This window comes from Xiphophorus hellerii, chromosome 20, assembly GCF_003331165.1.
Source record: "Xiphophorus hellerii strain 12219 chromosome 20, Xiphophorus_hellerii-4.1, whole genome shotgun sequence".
NCBI lineage: Eukaryota > Metazoa > Chordata > Actinopteri > Cyprinodontiformes > Poeciliidae > Xiphophorus > Xiphophorus hellerii.
The window spans coordinates 14759012-14778157 of record NC_045691.1 but is presented as its reverse complement, the minus strand read 5'-3'; the positions used below and the strand labels follow the sequence as shown (position 1 = coordinate 14778157).

General features: G+C 37.3%; 1 protein-coding gene across 1 annotated transcript in view; it reads right to left on the bottom strand.

Moving 5' to 3' along the window:
• cacna2d2a (calcium channel, voltage-dependent, alpha 2/delta subunit 2a) overlaps positions 1–19146 on the bottom strand; it is a 223473-nt gene that overhangs the window by 25155 nt on the left and 179172 nt on the right. The window contains 13 exon segments of the mRNA XM_032550637.1: positions 425–486; positions 666–737; positions 2345–2374; positions 2376–2417; positions 2537–2611; positions 2700–2774; positions 3630–3698; positions 3930–4019; positions 8993–9042; positions 14428–14506; positions 15308–15418; positions 17505–17660; positions 17662–17667. Coding sequence (XP_032406528.1) covers positions 425–486; positions 666–737; positions 2345–2374; positions 2376–2417; positions 2537–2611; positions 2700–2774; positions 3630–3698; positions 3930–4019; positions 8993–9042; positions 14428–14506; positions 15308–15418; positions 17505–17660; positions 17662–17667 — 917 coding nt within the window.

The following is a 19146-nucleotide window of genomic DNA, read 5'->3' as shown; positions in this document are numbered from 1 at the left end:
CGAAAACACCTTGAAGTACAACACATAACAGGACCATGCTTTAAAATATCTCATTATTGCAGACCATAACAGTCAGATTTTAAAATTGAATAATCATATAATTTCGTAGATAAAAATTAAAAGAACTGGGCAAGTATTTGCAGATGTAAATCAGAAATCAGACGTGTGTTAAAATTGCAACTTAAATTGTAAAAACTGGTTTGTATTTAAATAAGTTTTAGACTAATTTGGCATTTTTAGTCTCTTAAATGACCTAGTTTTGGTATTTTTACTGCCTGTAACTCAGTTTGGGAGATGCAGCAGCTGCACTTCATATTTATAACTGTGAACTGCTCCAAAGTGAAAGAAGATATTTAAAAAACACTTACAGGTTCAAATATTTTGGTCTGAATGTCAGGTAATGCGTTCTTAGATGCAAACCTACCTGTAGTTTGTACCTTCTACGGGCGTCCATGTGTACGTTCGCATGGCTTCGTCGATGTATCTCTGTGGGTAAACACAAAAGAACTACAGTGAGCTAACCCTGCTAAAGGATCTGCACATTTCGCCTCCCATAATTAGAAGGAAACAAAGGGCAGTGAACACATTGATTCAGATTCATTACCACACTATGCAGGAAGGTGCTACTTTGGATCATGATTGAGTCACATATATTGATGACTTGCCTCATCAACTGACTTAATGAGCGTCTTGATTTTTCTTTGCCCCGATTTGCCATCAATCATCTGTCGGCGGATCTGCAGGAAAGCAAAACAGAGGATGCAATGAGAAGGCACACAATACGCAGAAAAACAAAATAATTAAATATAACTGAAATATGATATTTACATACACTGTATAAAAACAAGTCACCATTTTTCCTTCTGTCTAACATTAAATTAGACTAAAGTTTTTTTTGCTTTCACGTCAGGACTTAAAGCAGGAGTTTTCTGCTTCTTCTGGCATTGAGTTGCAGAAATACATGAATCTAAAGGTGTTGTCTCCAAATGATTTTAATTATGTTCTTACTGAATTTGAGAAGGAATCACCTGTCTGTAAATGTTTCAGCTGAGGAATCTTTTAATTAACGTATTTATGACGTTGTGCTGCTGATGTGCTTTTTTAATCTCAATAGGTATTTTCCAGGTGAAATAATGGTTTTAAAAAAATGGTAAAAGTATTTCTGTTTGCTAAATGCCAGAATAATAATAACAAGGAAATAATTGATGGACTTTCACAGTGTCTGGTTTGTCCTTGCATGTATAAACAGCATGGGAATGTCCAGACATCATACCACAAAAACAAAAGTAAAAGAACTTGTGAAAACGCTGGATGAAGCTGGGAAGAGTATCATTATCCACAGTGAAATGTGTCCTCAGAGAAAGAAATCATTTATTACCGAGTGTACCATAAAACACAGATACACTCATGGGCAAAGATTTTAGTCTTTGGAGGCATAGTCCTGTGGTATAACGACACTAAAATTGAAGTATCTGACCCTAATGAAAGCCTGACAGTAACATCCTAACAATGTAGTACAGGGGTGGCAGCATCATGTTGTGGGCTGTTCTGCTAAAGGGACTGGTGCATTTCACAGGATACATGATAACATGAGGAAAGAACATTTCAAAACATCAGCCATGATGTTAACGCTTGGACATAAATTGGTTTCCCAAATAGACAATAACCCTTAAGTATTCTGTCAAATCAGTTACAAAGAGTCTCATGGACAACAAAAAACGTTCTGTTCTTAGTAAGAAAATATGTTTAATGGAGTTGCTGATGATGACGGCAGCCTATAAATCTGACTAAGTTACACATATTCTGTCAACTCAAGATGCATATTGATAGAAGCTTGTGGAAGGATAAAAAAAAATCATAAAGTTTTTGGGTGTTTTCCCCAAAAAACTTGCTAAACCCGGTGGAAGGCCGCTAGATGACTGCCATTTTTCGAGTTATAAAATGTTTGAAGTTGACAGAAAATTTGAAAAAATTATCACTTGATAATTATGTATTATTGGAAGAGTAACACCTGGACACTAACTATAAAGTCTTAAAAAAGGGGAAAAATTTAAAAAAGCTAAACTAAATAAATAATGCTTAGCCTAATGGGAGCACAAGTAAAGCCTGGTGGCCCACCAGGCTTATAATACCCTGGGGGAAACCCTGAAGTTTAAATTCTGTCAGTCACTGAAGCAATATGTATAATTATAAATTATTGTTGATATTGTAGTCTACTGAAATGAGATAAAACATTTGGTTGCTTCAGTGTGAGTAAATGTTGTCTGTTTTATCCAGTTATGTCTGATTTTTAACTCTACTAAAAACACCTGAGAACCAATTTGTTTCTGATAACTCGCTTTACCTCCTCCTTGTTGTTATCTTCTAGTTCTGCAGTCCAGAAAGTCCAGAGTGACAGGCTCCCTGAAGTTAATGATCTGAACAGCACAGAGGGGTGGGAGATAGTGGGGGAGGAAAAACATCATTTAAAACAAATAAAGTCCATATTTAGATTTAGAATTAGGAAACTAATTAGATGCACAGAGACGGATCCTACCTTGGGTCTTAGGTTAGGATGCAGCAGCACGTAACCGTTTGGGTCAGTAGCAAATGTGTAGCCATTGGCCCCAAGCTGCAAACAAAATAAGTTAGAAAATGATTTATTAACCTTTCAAAGATAAAATATGTGGGTATGATAATGAGACCAAAGAACTGCTCACTCTGTATGTTGGAGTCTTCTTCTTGATTTCATTAATTGCAACATCTACTCCCATAACCCCAAGGATGAGCTGATTCTGTAGGATGAAAAGAAACTATTAGGATCCTAATATAATATTAAGAACTCCTCTTTTCCTGGAAAAGGAGGAGATGCAAAGCGCCGCAGCTCGAGCTGGAAAATCTATCAGGATAACGATTAGTCATGCATTTCACAAAGAATGAGAAAAAGAAAACCACAAGCAAAATGTAAAGGGCTGTTCTCTGGAAGACTGGCACAGAAATGTAGCTAGCATTTAGTATCTACGCCAACAAAAGATGAAAAACATAGAAAAACATGGTGGTTGCAGCATCATGCTGTACGGATGTGTTTCTTCAGCGGGCACAGTGAAGCTGCTCAGAGTTTGCTCAGATGGATGTACAAACTCAACTTTCAGAATTTATCTTTAGACGTAATTTGTTTGTAAACAATGTTTCAAAACCATGCATCCTATTGCTTAAACTTTACAAAACTTTGTGTTTGTCTATCACATGAAATTTGTTAAAGTTTGTGGTTGCAATCTTGTTCCTACATGACTGAGGAAAACCTCCAGGGATATGAATATTTTCAAGGCATTGCATCGTTGTGGTCAGTGGATACCACAGACGATTTGTTGTAATGTCGGATGTCACCTCAAGGGGGAGGTGTTGCCACAGAAAGTCAGCGCTGTGTGAACATCATTACAGATGATTGATGATGGTGACACGCAGATAAATAATGAATATAAAAGCTGAAATCATTATGTATGTTTGCGTGACTTTAAAGCTTCGCCCACTTAAAGGGCAAGAAAAACTTTTTAACAGAATAATAATATTAATAGATTGGTTTGTGAGTCATACTGATTTGTGTGTGGGTGAGTGGATTGGTAGACACTTTAAAAGTCAGTTGTTTTTACCTGAGAGCTAGCGCTATCTGCAGTGAGGTTGAAAACTGGCATCGTTCCTGTGATGACAAGCCCCAAACCCTTAAAAAAAAGGTCAGAAATTTATAACTACAATTAGATTTTAAATAATCAAAATGTCTCTTCAGTAGAACCTGGAGAGTTGTAAATAGAAACTAAGTGCCTTCACCTTGATTTTGCAAATGAAAAAACCTTACAATGATACATAATATGTTCAATAAGATATAAGAAAAAAGAAAGCTAAATGAGCAAAAACATATATTTTTTGTTTAAATATACATTTTGTGTACTTACCAGAGCATCCTGGTAGACATTGGTCCACTGCACCTGTTTACCTTTAGGCCCAGCCAGCACCATGGGACGTCCCAGAACATCCAGGTATTCCTGCAGGCAGAAACATTTACACTTACTGCTGTGAGTGTCCACAGTAAACATAAATAAACAGACATTTATGGCAGCCATCGTGCATTGCCATTAAAGGTAGAGAGCTTGTAGAGCCCTCTGATGTTCATCTGTCATAAAACCACAAGACCCTGACCGGCCTTGTCTTTGTCACCACATAAAACCAGCGGGCCACCACCAGCGGCAGCAGCATCCTGGTCCGACAGAGCCATAAAGAACCTCACCCTCACCCCCCAGTCCCGAAGCCACTTCAGGCACTTTCTCATTGTTATGAAGCAGCTATTAAAAACACATTAGGGTTGTCAGGGGTGCGACGTACAAACATTTCCCAGAAGCTCTACTGTCAACAATGGCAGTGTGAGAATATCCCACAGCAATTCTGAATGGAGGTGAAAGGTTAAGTCTCCTGGTAATTTGTTTTATTCTGCTTTTCTCAGGAGACCCCATGTCAAAAAGCTAATATTATTTTAGGTAAACAATTATTGACCCTTGTCACTTTGGAGATTATGTGGTAAAATTATTAGGTGCATAACCTGATGGCAAACTTAGGAAACATTATGGTGCCTGATTATAAGCATGAGTCACTACCTTTGTTAATATTATCAAAAGCTTTGAATTCATTCATCTTTTGACTGTTTTTACAGTATTGTGAAAATGTTTTGTTTGTTTTACACACTTAAATATTTCAGATTATTAACCAGAGTAAATGCAATGAGTCTTTTACACTCTTCTTTGTAGAAATGTTTTTATTTGGCTACATGGAAAGGATTTCAAATATTGAATGGCAAAAACCTTATAATGATACATAATATTTCCAATAAATATTATGTATCATTATAAATATTACATAATATTGGAAATATTATGTAAGATTGACTCAATGATTGAAAACATTGAATGAAAACCAGTGGCCATGCATGGTCACTCCCTATTATTCCAATAAAATTTAAATCCTGACTTTAACTACTCTAAAACCTTAATTTTTATGTGTTTAAGATATTCAGAGTCCTGCTTCATAACTCGAGTGATAGAGAAGAATCAATTATGGCAAGTCATCTATGTCTTAAAGTAGCAAACCATCAAATGACCATAACATAAGCCCACCATGTCTAACCATTTGTATGAGGTTCTCTTCTGAAATGCCTTGTTAGTCTGATAATAACTACCAAGGCCTTGTTATTATCAGTTTATTATTGAATTAAACTAAACAAAAATACTACCCCCTCCTAACCTAAGAAAACTGAAAAAGTAACAAACTTATTGACACAGTTACAGCCGTTATCCAAAAATGGAGAAAACAGGAAGAGTTGTGATCTTTCCTGTGTATCAAAATGACTCCAAGAGCACATTGACAATTTAACTGGGCAGACATGTTATCCAAGACAGAGTAAATCCCTCTGAGATAAGGTGAAAAACTGTGGGTAATGTAGGGCTGGACAATAAATTAATAACAATATATAAACAATGACACATGATCAAAATCAATCTGATAGAATATTAAATATTTAATATATAGAATATTCCCTGAACTCTGATCCAAAACTGCACAGCATTCTGGGGGGATGTAGGCAGAGGAAAGACTTTAGCCGCCCAACCTCTCACAACCAGCTAAGCAAGGTTGGTGGCACCAACTAGCTCATTCACTCTTTGGTAACCTAGCAACCCTCTCGCTCTTTGGTAACCTAGCAACAACCCACTGAGTAACTGCCGCAGCAGCAGTTTAAGGTTTTGCCTCATAACTGCTTAAAAATTAAAAAAAAGCAACGGTATGAAGTGAAAACTGTGAGTAGAACAGGAAAAGTCATGCCACCAGTTTGGCAGTATTTCAGATATTTAAAACCAAAAAAATAATCAATAATTATTGACATCAAGTTTTTAGCCATATCGCAATGCTTAAAAGCTGAATTTGTTGTGCCCATATGTCAACCACTTCAAATGAGTTGTACCAACTCTGCCAAGGAGAGTGGTCAAATATTCAACCACAGTTATGTTTACAGAAAGTGTCTGACTAGGGTAACAAATAACCATGTAATATTTGTTCATATATGAATAGCGATGGCGCAATTCAATTCTTAAAAATTTTGAAGTCTTAAAAATTAATCAAGTTTTATGCTGAATTAAAATCCCACCTTGGAGAAGGAACTGTTAAAATGTATAATTAAAAGCTTAAAAATATTCTAACAATCAGGCCCATGGTGGAAGTATGTAAACTTAAACCATGAAATGTAATTTGACTAAGTCTTAACAAACCTTTCCACATTAAAATGAACAGAGAAATATGTCCAACCCATGCTTCATGCATAAAAGTAGATATATGCATAAAAAGTAGCCATTTCAGTGAAATGCTTTTGTCCATTTTGTTTTCTATCGTCTGAACAGCGAGCTGCTGACAGCCGTAACCTATTCTATTATTAGCTCAATAAAAGTCCAGTTTAATGCGCCACGGGGAGATATTCCATCAGGACAGTGACAGCCAGACCTTTTCACGGGATATAGTGGAAATTTTCCGCCTGGCTAGAACAATCTAGGAAAGCATAACAAGTCAGCAAGAGACATGACACAAAGAAAGCAGAGCCACACAGAGTACTGCTATATCCCCGTGTGTTGATTAAATGCTATTTTCGTCCTACCTGGGAACGAGCAGCTATAATTGCTAAAAGTAAACTTATCGGTGTGCACCAACACCAACTATTTCAAGACTAGACTTGCAGTCCTATAAAAGTGACTCAGGACAGTACTTGTAAAGTTTTTCCATCTGCAGTCCATCTGTTATCCGAATGCTGCCATCTTATCCAAGTGAGACGGTGTAATGAGTGATTTTGAAGGACAGAGTACTGTTAAATGATGTAAGGTCTCACTGTTTTCTTCTACAACCACCTTCAGAAAACCTATTAGAGTAAGTGGCAGTTCTCAGAATATAAATATGCCGGAGTTAATGGAAGAGCTGACAGTCTATTCCTGGCTGGCTGGCTGGCTGGACTGGGGGGGTGGGTGGGTGGGTTGGCAGAGAAGTGAGGAATAAAAAACAAGAAAGTAGGAGGAGAGTGATGGCGTCGTAGCTCCACCATCAACGGAGAGACAATTTTTACACCTGGACTGAGGCTCTACCAAGGGTCTCTCAAAGGTTGTTGCCTTGAACAAATGTGACATCACTTGAGGGGCAAAATGTTCTGAACGCAAGAGGAAACTCAAGCAGAGTGTGCAAAGTGTTAAAGAGTGAAATGTGGTAAATCTAACTTTCTGTAGCTAATTCAGCTGTTTATCAAAGTATACCAACTCTAACCTTTGATTCTGCTTTGTGCACTAAAAATACATTTGGAAAAAAATATATATTTTCTTTATACTTTGCTTTACAATATAACATTTTTTTCTTAACCCAGATAATAAGTGTCTGACGATGGAAAAGCTTTGTCAGCATTTCAAAGTAAATCTTCTCCCACCTCTTCAGTGAGCTTTGCTTCACAGTTATATTAAAGGTGTGGTTATCCCTGTTGCTTATACATATTTTTCTTACAGTTTTTCCTTCCACTCAACTTTCTATGGTTTGTTACAGCACTCAGTTTCTTCAGAAATGTGTCTTTTGTGGCTTAGGAAACTCAGTGCCTGTTGGAAAACTGCCCTGTCAAACTAAATATGGGGCTTTGATTACCCATACGTTGCAATTACCATAATGAGAAACACTTAAAAAATATCGCTTTGTGTATTGAAGCTGCATAACTTATGAGTTGTGAATGCTGAATTGAATTGCTAATATGAATTTACTTTTTGATGATATTCTGAATTAATGCTCCTGTACTATTTAAGGATATGACTTTTGTCATCTGCCCTAAAAGATGTTAAATGTCCTTTGTGTAAGAAGGTGGCAAAAAAGAAACCCAGCAGAGCATTTGGAGAACTCAGTGCTATGAGTCCATCTTACAGCAGTAACTTTGAGAGCATTTCACATAAAACCACGTCATCTGAATCATCACTACGGTGCTAATCCTGAACGAACCTCCGTCAAAACAAGAGGGATTTCATCTACTGGGAAGTCAGGTTTGATCCAGGCAGTTTCTCAACATTTAGATGTCAATTAAAGTCGAGATCTAGAGAAACTCATCCATGCGTTCATCTTCAGTCGTATTGATTATTGCAACAGTGTCTTCACAAATCAATCAAACAGCTGCAGCTGATCCAGGATGCTGCTGCTCGCGTTCTCACTAAAACCAGGAAGATAGAGCACATAACACCAGTTTTAAAGTCCCTCCACTGGCTCCCTGTAGCTCAAAGAATAGACTTTAAAATATGAGTTTGTAGGCTTTTGTTAGTTTACAAGTCACTGAACGGCTTAGCACCACAATACATTAAAGATCTGCTGTTGTTGTATGAACCTTCCAGACCTCTCAGGTCTTCTGGTTCTGGTTCTGCTCTGCATCCCCAGAACCAAACGAGGAGAAGCAGCATTCAGCTTCTATGCACCACAAATCTGGAACAAACTTCCAGAAAATTGTAAAACAGCTGAAACATTGAGTTCCTTTAAATCTAGACTAAAAACCCACCTGTTTAGAGTTGGATTTGAAACATAATCAATTGTGAATTTAATGATGGCATTTGACTTAATGTAATGTTTGATTATTAATTCTAAGTTCCATGACTTTGTGTTTTTGTGTTTGTTATGATGTAAAGCACTTTGAAATGGCTTGCTAATGAAATGTGCTATACAAATAAAATTTTATTGATTGACTGATTTACACACCAACGATACTCTACTTTACACAAGTAACGAGTCAAATCAGATTTCACAGCACTGTTAATGGGTAGGAATTATGAGTTTGTAGGCTTTTGATTTGTTTTTATGCTGTGTACAATAACTTAGAAGAAGTTAAAGAAATATCATGATGTAATTGTTGCCCCAAATGTCCAATTTATGCCCAATTCTGACTCTGTGTTGGGTCTATAAATGTACTGTGTCTTACCTGTGTGTTGATTCTGATGGCTCCAATTGATGGTATTTCAAAGTAGTAACCTGAAAGTAAGAGGAGACAGACAGTCCAGTTTAGAAATATTAAATACATTCAACTTTCTTATTGGGTATGCAGGTGTCATATTCAGTTCATGCATAAATTTCAAAGTGTGTCCTAATGTGAACCATTTTGGAGACCGCAGCCTCATCTCCTCATGTACTTATTAGGTGAATGCATGGTCATAAACCCCAGCGGATGACGGTGGGACACACGGACACGGCGGCGCTCGTAGCCGCTGACCCTTTGTGTTTGAAGATGTACTGCAGGATGTAAATGTGGAAGCTCATTGAGAATGCTGAGCCCCAGGCACTGCGGCTGATTAGGAATGGACGAGAATGACCGACTGGGTCAATAACCGGGCTGCTCAACAAGTTATTAAAGCCATGAGTGTTTATACAAAGAGCCGTGAAATGGAGGCAGCGTCTCCAGAATGTTAAAAAGCAGAGGCAACTTTCATTATTTCGACACATTAGGCAGTCTCCCCCCTCCCCGCCGTAGTGTTTGGTGGTGAAATCTCCCTTCTCAGTCTCAATTCATTAGAAAATGAGAGCACTCATGCACATCCGTAAACATTTTTGAGTTTATAATTCACAAATGCACACACACTGGCACAATGTTGTGCTTGGTGCCAGGGCTCTTGTCTGTATGCTAGACAAGTTGTATTCAGACAGACGGGTGATTTTAGAGCAAAGCACCACAAAAAGGTGTAGAGAGGAAAATATGATTTGGATTTTATAGGTTCACACAGCAACAGATGTGATTTTAGAGTCGTGGCTACACTCGATGTTCATGAAGATGAGGCCCAGTGTCCAGTCTACCAGATAACAATGATTTAGATCTGAATACCTTTGTTTAGACGACTGCTAACTGAAAGACTTCAGCTTTTACAACCTCAATCGCTAGAAATCTAGAGATAAACCACCACTGACTGTATCCTACTAAAAAACAGATCAAATTATGCAAAGACGCTCTTAAATCAGGTACAATTAATTGCAAACTGAACGTCAAAGGTAAAGATAAACTATCTTGTTAAGAGATGTTAAGAAAAATTGCAATTATTGGGCATGGGACATTATTTCAAGACATGTCATGTAATCATTACATTTTAGTAAAATTAAAAATGTAATAGTAAATTTCAGATGCTATATATGCACACACTACATATAAAGACACAACATTTCTTCAGTCATATTAAATCAAATCACTATTTCTTTTAGTTCAGTCGGGATTATTTATGTTCCTTGTATTGTAGAATGAGAGAACATTTCTTTAAAGAGTTTGTTTTAACTTTCTTAAAGATTTCTTTAAAGAAGTTTGTTTTAACTTTTAAGAAAGTTAAGACAAACTCTTTAAAGAAATGTTCTCTCATTTGTGTGAAACTGAGAAGCAGCTGTGAATACCCCATACCAACGCTCCGCTTCCATTGTTACATCATGGAAAAATAAAAATAAATAAAAATCAACCAAGAAATCAAGAAGAGATTTATGGACTACTGCAGGTCTAGTTCATCCTTTTCTACGTATAGGTTCTGGCTTCCTGAAGGTGCCATGTTAATCTATTAGAGCAATAATATGTGAGAATAAACATTATAAACCAACATAAAATATGTTGGAGATGTTTATTTATTACTCTGTTCATTTCTGTGTCCCGCAGATGGACGTATCTGTGTTTCAACCCCACAATAAACCAAAACACCTTGAGAAAAATGCTGACTGAAGCTAGTAGGAAATTCAATTAACCACAATGGAACAAGTTAAACGTTAACATGGGCTGAAAATGCCACTCAGAAAGGAAGAAGCCTTTACTGCAAAAAGCAACACCTGCCTGTATCCCAGTTATCTCTTAGGAACAATCAGTTGATTTCCCTCAATCAGTAAATTTCTTTGCAAGAAGCTTATTAAAGGATCCCGAAAGGGATCATAATGTTGCAATTGCAATTTTTTACCAAATACAATGAAAACATATGTAAACGTGTGTGTTTATCTCTCATTATTGTGGAATTGAGCAAATAATTTGATCAATCACAACTGATATAAAATAGAAAATGTTAGGCTAATACAACAGCAGACATAAAAAATAATTTAGTTATATTTCTTTTAAAGAAATCATTTAAATATCTGGTTTCAGCTGTATAGACTTAAACACTAATAGACCCTTTGCACCTCGCTCACCAAGACAAGAGCAGCACTTGTTACGCAGAGATGACAAAAAGATGCCTGTGGGATATTATGCAGGATATAGTTGAGCTCACATTTCACAGAGATTAGAGAAGCGCTTGTGGCCGGGAGCTGGCGAGTTTGATCCTTGTCCCCGGAAGCCTTTATATGAATAAAGTCTAAATATAGAGGTCCAAAATTTGATTTACTGTATATGTGGCATGACTGCATACAATAGCTGACACTGATTTTAAACCAGCAGACCTTTTCTGTATTTGCTCACTGTCCCTATGTGTATCTAAGAGTCAAATAAATGTAAAGATGATATATATTTTATAAATAATATTATAACTATAATACTATACTTAATAATATCTTTCCAACAGATGTAATAGCACCTAATAATTTCTTCTTCATTCTTTACGTCTTCACCCTTTTAAATCCATTATAAAACTGTAACAAAGTGCAATACTGTTAATAAGAGTTAATAATCTATTTTCTTCATAGTGCATAGCAACACTATTATAGATGAACCTAATGCTTTATATTCTTTGAGCAACTTTAGAGTTTGCAGAAAATATCAACATAATTTAGGATGTTTCTGTAGTTACAAGTTCAAGGATGTAAAATACATTTAGTTCTGTGATTTAAAAAAGACCTTAATAATCCACTATTATTTAATACATCAAGACAGCTGACCTTTAAAGCAATTCAGTAAAGCATTGTGACTGAAATACACAATGGATTACAATTGGGCATTAAGATTTAATAAGCACTGGCTTTTTCCAACTCCTTTTCAAACTGATAATGAAAGTTTGGAGTTTTCCACTCTGATGTATCTGTTTTTAGATACAAAATTAATATTTCAATCACATGTTATATGTTATAATCATGTTGCAACATCTTGCTTGCCAAAATATATGCATATGCTTAAACTAGCACTTTGTTGAAGCACAGTTTTATTACATTTCAATATTTACTCCGTTATAATGAGCAAAATTGTAGCTGTTGTAGTAAAAGCTTTTGGACATTTGCATCCTTTAGGTCAAGCCATAATTTGGAGATTGTCAAGGATCAAAACGTATCAGTCAGGAGAAGGGCAGAAGAGAAGACTACACAAAAGCGTCACAACATTATGCACATTATGACAGAGGCAGTGATCAATAATAGTGGGAGAAAATATTGACCAGGGACATGGAAAACTGAACATTTCTCCAAAACTGATGGGAAAACAAGAATGAAAACATTCAGTGAAAATAAGTCAGGAGAAACACTAAAGTACAAGCTTCCTCAGTCAGGTGGCTGAGCAAAATCAACATTTTTGTGAAATGATTAGCATCACCTTCTCTATGTAAGCTTATTTCTCTCCGTTCTGTTATTTGCTAGAGCAAAACTCTCAATAAGAGCTTAAAAACACACACAAAAAGTTATTTTTTTGGACAGGATTAAAACAAAATTCACATTTTGCACATTTTTGTACTTATATTTAGGTTTCTACTGCTTCTATAAACATAACAAAAAAAACCCTTAAGAAAAAACATTCATCTAGTTTTTGGCAATAAGTTCATGTTTTCTGGTGTCTATAAAATGACCTATTTCAAAAACCTCTGGAATGTAATGTCACAAATCAGTAGGCACAACCCCAAGCCAAGCCCAGCCCGTTACCTAGCAACCCCAGAGTAGCCCAACCCCTCACCTAGCAACCCCAGAGAAGCCCAGACCCTCACCTAGCAACCCAAGCTGGAGCTGAGCTTCAGGACATTTGGTCAGCTGGTTTTACTGCTACAAGAGCTGTACAACTTTTACAAAAGAGTGTAAATTAACTAGGAGGCATGGCCAGCAGCAGCTTATTTGTATTTAAAGTGACAAGAGCCCCTAAAACATCTCAGTCTGAAAGGAAATCAAAACATGAAGAACTGACCAGAATAAAATTTCATTATCCAAGAATGATTTAGTGCAAAAACTTTTATTATATTGTTTTGTATAGCCCATAGGTCTATTGTAAGCTGTTCAAGGAAGCCTAATTTTTTACCTATAAAGTAAAAATTAGACAAAAGCTAGCAGTCTGCAATCGCCCACATGGGTGTCAGAGTCTGAGTCTGGAGCGGCAACACTATTGTCTTTAGTACTATGATAATCACTACAGTTGTGAACAACAGAGAGCATGTTGGCTCAGAGGCATAATCCTGGACTTCCCCGTGTCTGTCAGGGAGATGGTATGCTAATCACTGCTACCAGACTTCTGCTGCTAATTAATAACAACTGCTGGGGAGATGCTTCCACGGCACTTGGCTCCATTGGCAATGTTTATGGGTGAAAAAATAATAAGTGTTCAGAAAAAAAGCATAGCAGGGGCAAGACGTTAACGCAGACCAACATGAGTAAAGTGGAGATCAGGCAACAGAGACAACAGGAAACGGAGCTGAGTCATCTGTCAGACTGTTAGTCAGAGACCTGCAAGTCTGCTGGGTTACTTCAGAGCTCAAGGCTGAAACAACAGATTTTATCACCCACTAAAGTCAGACCGACAGTCATTTTTACATAGGTTTAAAATAGCCAGAGCAAGTCAATACCACAGTTTTAAAGCTATTTTCTGGTTTCATATCATTTGGTATTTCATTGTCTGGAAATAAACATCCAAAGAGATTGTGAACATTTCACCAAAGAAGTGCTCTTCTGTTAGAAGTTTGTTACTCAATAAGGAAATCAAACAAACCATGACTTATATTTTCAAGCCTAATATTATTGAAAAAACTTCTTATTTATTGCGACTAAACACAATTTTGTAGCCTTAAAAAAATACTAAGGCAGGCAATTAGATACAATAAACTAACTACAGTAAAAACTACAGAAATATAAAAAAGGCTGACATCATTGTTCATTTTGCTAAACTCTAAATGCTTGTTTTGTTAGAATAAAATCAAGCAACAGTTCATTAATTTAACAAAGAAATTGTGGGAAACCCAAGTGGCAAGACCACAGAAGCTATTGTTTCCTCTTGCTCCCTTTTGAAAGCTTTACCTCTATTTTATTTTCACTTTTTTAATATATGTATAACACAATTAAAAATGAGGATTCTCCCATCACGGGTTTTCTAAGGATTCAATACTAAATAGACAACCAACAATAAGTTGATCACAGCCACAGTTACTTCCTTTTCCTTCTCTCTCTTCTTCTTTTCCTTCTTTCTTTCTCTGTTTACAATAAAACAAAAATTCACTCTTCACTTACCTTTATTAGCACATGCTATCCACTGCAAAGGGGTGACATCATAGTTATGCTGCCCAACAGAGAAGGTGAAAACTCGAACCTGGTTCAGGACAAGAAAACAGAAAAATAAACTATATTTCATTGTTTGAACCTCCTTAAAATAACCAGTTTCTGTTGCAACTCTTCCTTTTGCTCTTTAAAGAAACTCTGAAAAACATCACTGATATAAATATTTTACTGCTGATTCATTTTAATTTGATACAACCAAACAATTTCACAATTAAATCTGATTTGAACTGAGGTGGATTGTAAGGGAAATTATGTTTCACATCAGAATTTTAACATACAGGATATTATAGAAAGGAATTACAGATAGATTCATTTTAAATGTGCTGAGGTGAATTGGATTTATTAGGATTGCAACCCAGTAAATATTAATGGAACCTTCTTACTTTTTATGACACCTTAAATTGATTTCTCCCACATTTTGTTATTATATAAATTCACGAAAGCTGAATGAAGTTTAAAATGGCAGATTAGTAAAATGGAGGAATTTGGTGTTGACAGCAAGACAAAAACGACAAAACTAGTAAAGCAGTGGCTGAACCACCATATGCTCTGATGATATAGTGGCTAATTAGTCATCAGGTCAGAGCTGTTGACACCAACTAAGCAACAAAGGAGAAGATAGAAAGAAAAGATGGGAAGGAAATCTAAAGACTGGAAGAAGGAGATAAATCATGTAAATCAAAAGGAAAGGGAAGAAATCTTGGAGAGGATGGTTTGTGCACAGATTGGGATGCTTGGCATGTCTGACTAACACAACTGTCTGCTTAATAAAGAGACAAAACCATGGAGACAGGAATCGATGGACAGAAAGCAGCCAAACAGACATACTCACAGTTTTGTTGGGCCAGTTATACTTCTCAAAGATTTCCTGAGCACGATCTTCACCGCCATCTGTAAACATCATTATCATCTTATTGCAGTTGGCCCTCGGGGCACTGCTCTCCTGTGACAGGCGAACGGAAGACAGTGAAGGAAAACAGAGAGACAGATTACAGAAAGTATAAAGCAGTAATGACATAGCTATCTTACACCACACCTATATTTCACATATCTTACTTATGTGAAATATAACTTCGTTTTGAATACTAATAACTACACCGAAGCATCACCCTGAACAGCTCAGATTCCACAATAAAGCATGGTGGTGGCAGCATTGTGCTGTGGGGATGCTAGCAGGGAAAGCGGAAGTTGGGCAAAACATTGTCAGACATTGCCAAAAGATAGTTGCTCATTTTAGGAATAACAGAGGAAGGTTTGAACCTAAATCCAGATGAGATTTTGTGGCGTCTACAGTCAAACTGAGCTTAAGCTTTGAGAAAAGGTCACTATACCATAAGTATCTTTATGATAAATATTTATGGATCTTTATGAAAAAAAATAACAAAAAAGGAAGCCACAGGCTGAAGGAATACCAAAAGAAGTCCCGTTTTCAGTTTGCCCAACCGATACAGCAAACATGTAGGAGAAGGCGCTCTGGTCAAAAAATGTAACTTTTTAGTCTAAGTGTGTGGAAAATTAACACTGCTCCTCAAACACAAACTCACTCTTAAACATGAAGCCTAACCTACAATGGAGGTGGATCTCCAAAATATTGATGAAAATTAAGTACAGTAAAAATTAATTCTATCCTATTGCAATTTTTATATGTAAATAATTAGAAAAACACGGTCAACTGGTCTCTCTAAATTGTCCTTGGCTGGAAAACTCATCACGATATAAACGTTTCATATCAGTTGGTATCGATAATTATTGATTAGGTTTTTGTTTTAAATATCTCAAAGGATGACCTTTCCTGTTTTATCCACAGTTTTAGCTCCACGCCGCAGTTTATTCTTAAGCAGTAATGAGACACAGTGGTGAAATCTGAAACTGCTGCTGCGCCAGTTACTCAGCAGGTTGTTGCTAAGTAGCCAAGTGAGTTGCTAGGTAACCAATGAGTGAGTGAGTTGATGCCACCAACCTTGGACCAGATTTTAAGAAATACTCTACTGACTGAAGTATGAGATGCTATTATCTACTGATATTGATCATGTATCTATTGGGATAATATTGTTATTTATTTATTATCCAGCTCAAGGTGTGCATGCTGGTTTGCCCTGTGATGGACTGGTGAGGGTGGATAAGTGTGTATAGCTAATGGATAGAAAGATCATTTTAAAACCCATGTATCAATTTTCTTCCACTTCACAATTACGTGGACATTAATTTAATTAGTTTGCTTCGGTCCATCAAAATTTACAGTAAATTACAAATACAATTCGAGAAAGTTGTATAATTCTGTAAAAACCCTGTGAGCATTCAACCTAATCTTACAACTTCACTGCTATCCAAGTGTATCTCTTCTCTCTTATTTGCAGCACGCACAAAGCTAGAATTAAATCTAAAGTATATTATATTAATCAACCATTAAATATTGTTGCTCTCCGTCTCCCCCCACGATACGACAGCTGCGGCTGATATGCAGGCCAATCTGACAAGATTCTAATAAAGATAAATAATATTGCTGCGATTACATATTTTTATTGTGCTTCTGCCACAAATCATTCAGCGAGCCGGCAAGAGACAGCGATTAAGATCCCCTCTCTTCTCCTTTTTATTTCTCTTTTCTCTGACAAAATGCAAGGATTCTTGGCTCTGTGCCTCCCAAAATGCACAGAGGAATATAAAGTGTCTGTGGCTGATCTCCTCTGGGCTACACTCATCAATCATCCTATCAGAGCCCATTAGCGTGGCAGCCTCAGAAAATGCGCCAGCAGCATACGGAGCTGAGGCAGCACCTGTGCCGGGAGCACGTGGATGGGCTGCTGCTGAGAAACCTCGTCTCCGTGTCGGCTGCCACTCCACCGCAATGGCAGCCATAATCAAACCTGCCGTTAGAAATGACAGCCTTCTGGAAATGTCTAATGCAAACCTGGGCTGCTCACTGTCAGACATGTGGTATCACCGTAGTTTGATTAATTAGATTAGACAAAAGCATCAGCCTTAGAAAAACAAAGCTGCCTTTCCAAGAAAAGCTTGTTAGCTCTTACATTGAGAAGTTGCTCGAAGGCAAACGTGAAGCCTGATTTGTAATCTGTGGTTCCTTTGGCCTGCATATGCTTGACAGCTTCCTTGAAGATCTTCTTGTTGCGGACGTTGGCTTGGACCAAAGTCCTGAAGCACGGGACGACAGCCTCTGCCTTTTCAGTTAAACTGGAAGACAGAGGACAAAGAAAGAAACAACACGTATCTGAGCATTGCTAGGAAAGAATACCACAAAGTTTGCCAAAACACAACTGTGTCCAGCTGAGTATCTCTGTGTTATTGGTCTGGTGTGTGCAGTTCATGGATGGCAGGATGCAGACGTGGGTGTGTGCAGATGCAAGCTGCCCTGCCACTCTCCACCTGGACAGTAAACACCGATAATTACAACTTTCCCCCACAAAGAACAGGTGCACCTGAAACGACGCTGCAGCGCGCCCAACGGAAACCCAGCCAAGGTAATATCATCTGTCTCATCTCATCCACCAAATTAGCCTAAAATTGCGCTTACGTCCCTTCATGTCTGTGTGTTTACATCTGCGGCCATGTCTGCATGCGGTGTCTATGCATGATCATGACATTAGCAGCGATGTCTGAAACGCCGTGTTTCAAATGTTTCTTCTTGAAGGTCAGATTCAGATTTCGCTGACATTTTCAGCACTGATTGATGTGAAACGCTGTGTGTGAGAAAAGCTGACATTTCTCATAGGAGTCGTTGTCACATATTTAAAGAGGCAAAGGAATCAAAAGCACTGAGAGTTAATATTATTACATTGTTCGTCTGCATAATGTAAAAAGGACTGAGTTCATGTAAATAGCATGAAGGAAAAATTATTTTACATTAAAAATTAAACATTTAATAATTTTCTAGTTTCAGCTTTTAAAGCTGACTTTAAACGATAAATTACTAAAATTAACTATTATATTATTGAAAAATAGCAAATATTATAGTGGTAGTAATAGTAGTATAAAAGAGCCAAATAGAAGGAAGGAAGGAAGGAAGGAAGAAAGGAAGGAAGGAAGGAAGGAAGGAAGGAAGGAAGGAAGGAAGGAAGGAAGGAAGGAAGGAAGGAAGGAAGGAAGGAAGGAAGGAAGGGAAGGGAGGGAGGGAGGGAGGGAGGGAGGGAGGGAGGGAGGGAGGGAGGGAGGAGGGAGGGAGGGAGGGAGGGAGGGAGGGAGGAGGAATTCAATAATAAATGATGGAAGGAAGGAAATAGGGTGCAAGGAATGAGGACATGAGGAAGGAAGGAAGGAAGTTACAAAAAGGAGGACAGAAATAACAGAACAAATGAAAGTAGGAGACAAGGAAGAAGATGGAAGAGTGTTGAACACAGAGGCAGACAGGAAGAAAGGAAGGACAAAAGGAAAAATCAAAGGATAAAATAAGAAAGCGAGGACAGAGATTAAGACAGAAGGAAAGAAATAAATGAGGATGCAAAAAAGAAAAAATGACACAGGGAAAGAATGGAAAAAATGTTAACCACAGAAAAAGAAAAAAGACACAAGTAGGGAATAAAGGGAGCAAAGATGGAAGGAGGATAGCAGGAACAGAAGTTGGACAAAAAGAAATGGAGTAAGGAAAGGAAAGAAGATGGAGAAAGATGAAAAAAATGAAGGAAAAAAGGACTGCAGAGAAAGAGCTGTGACACA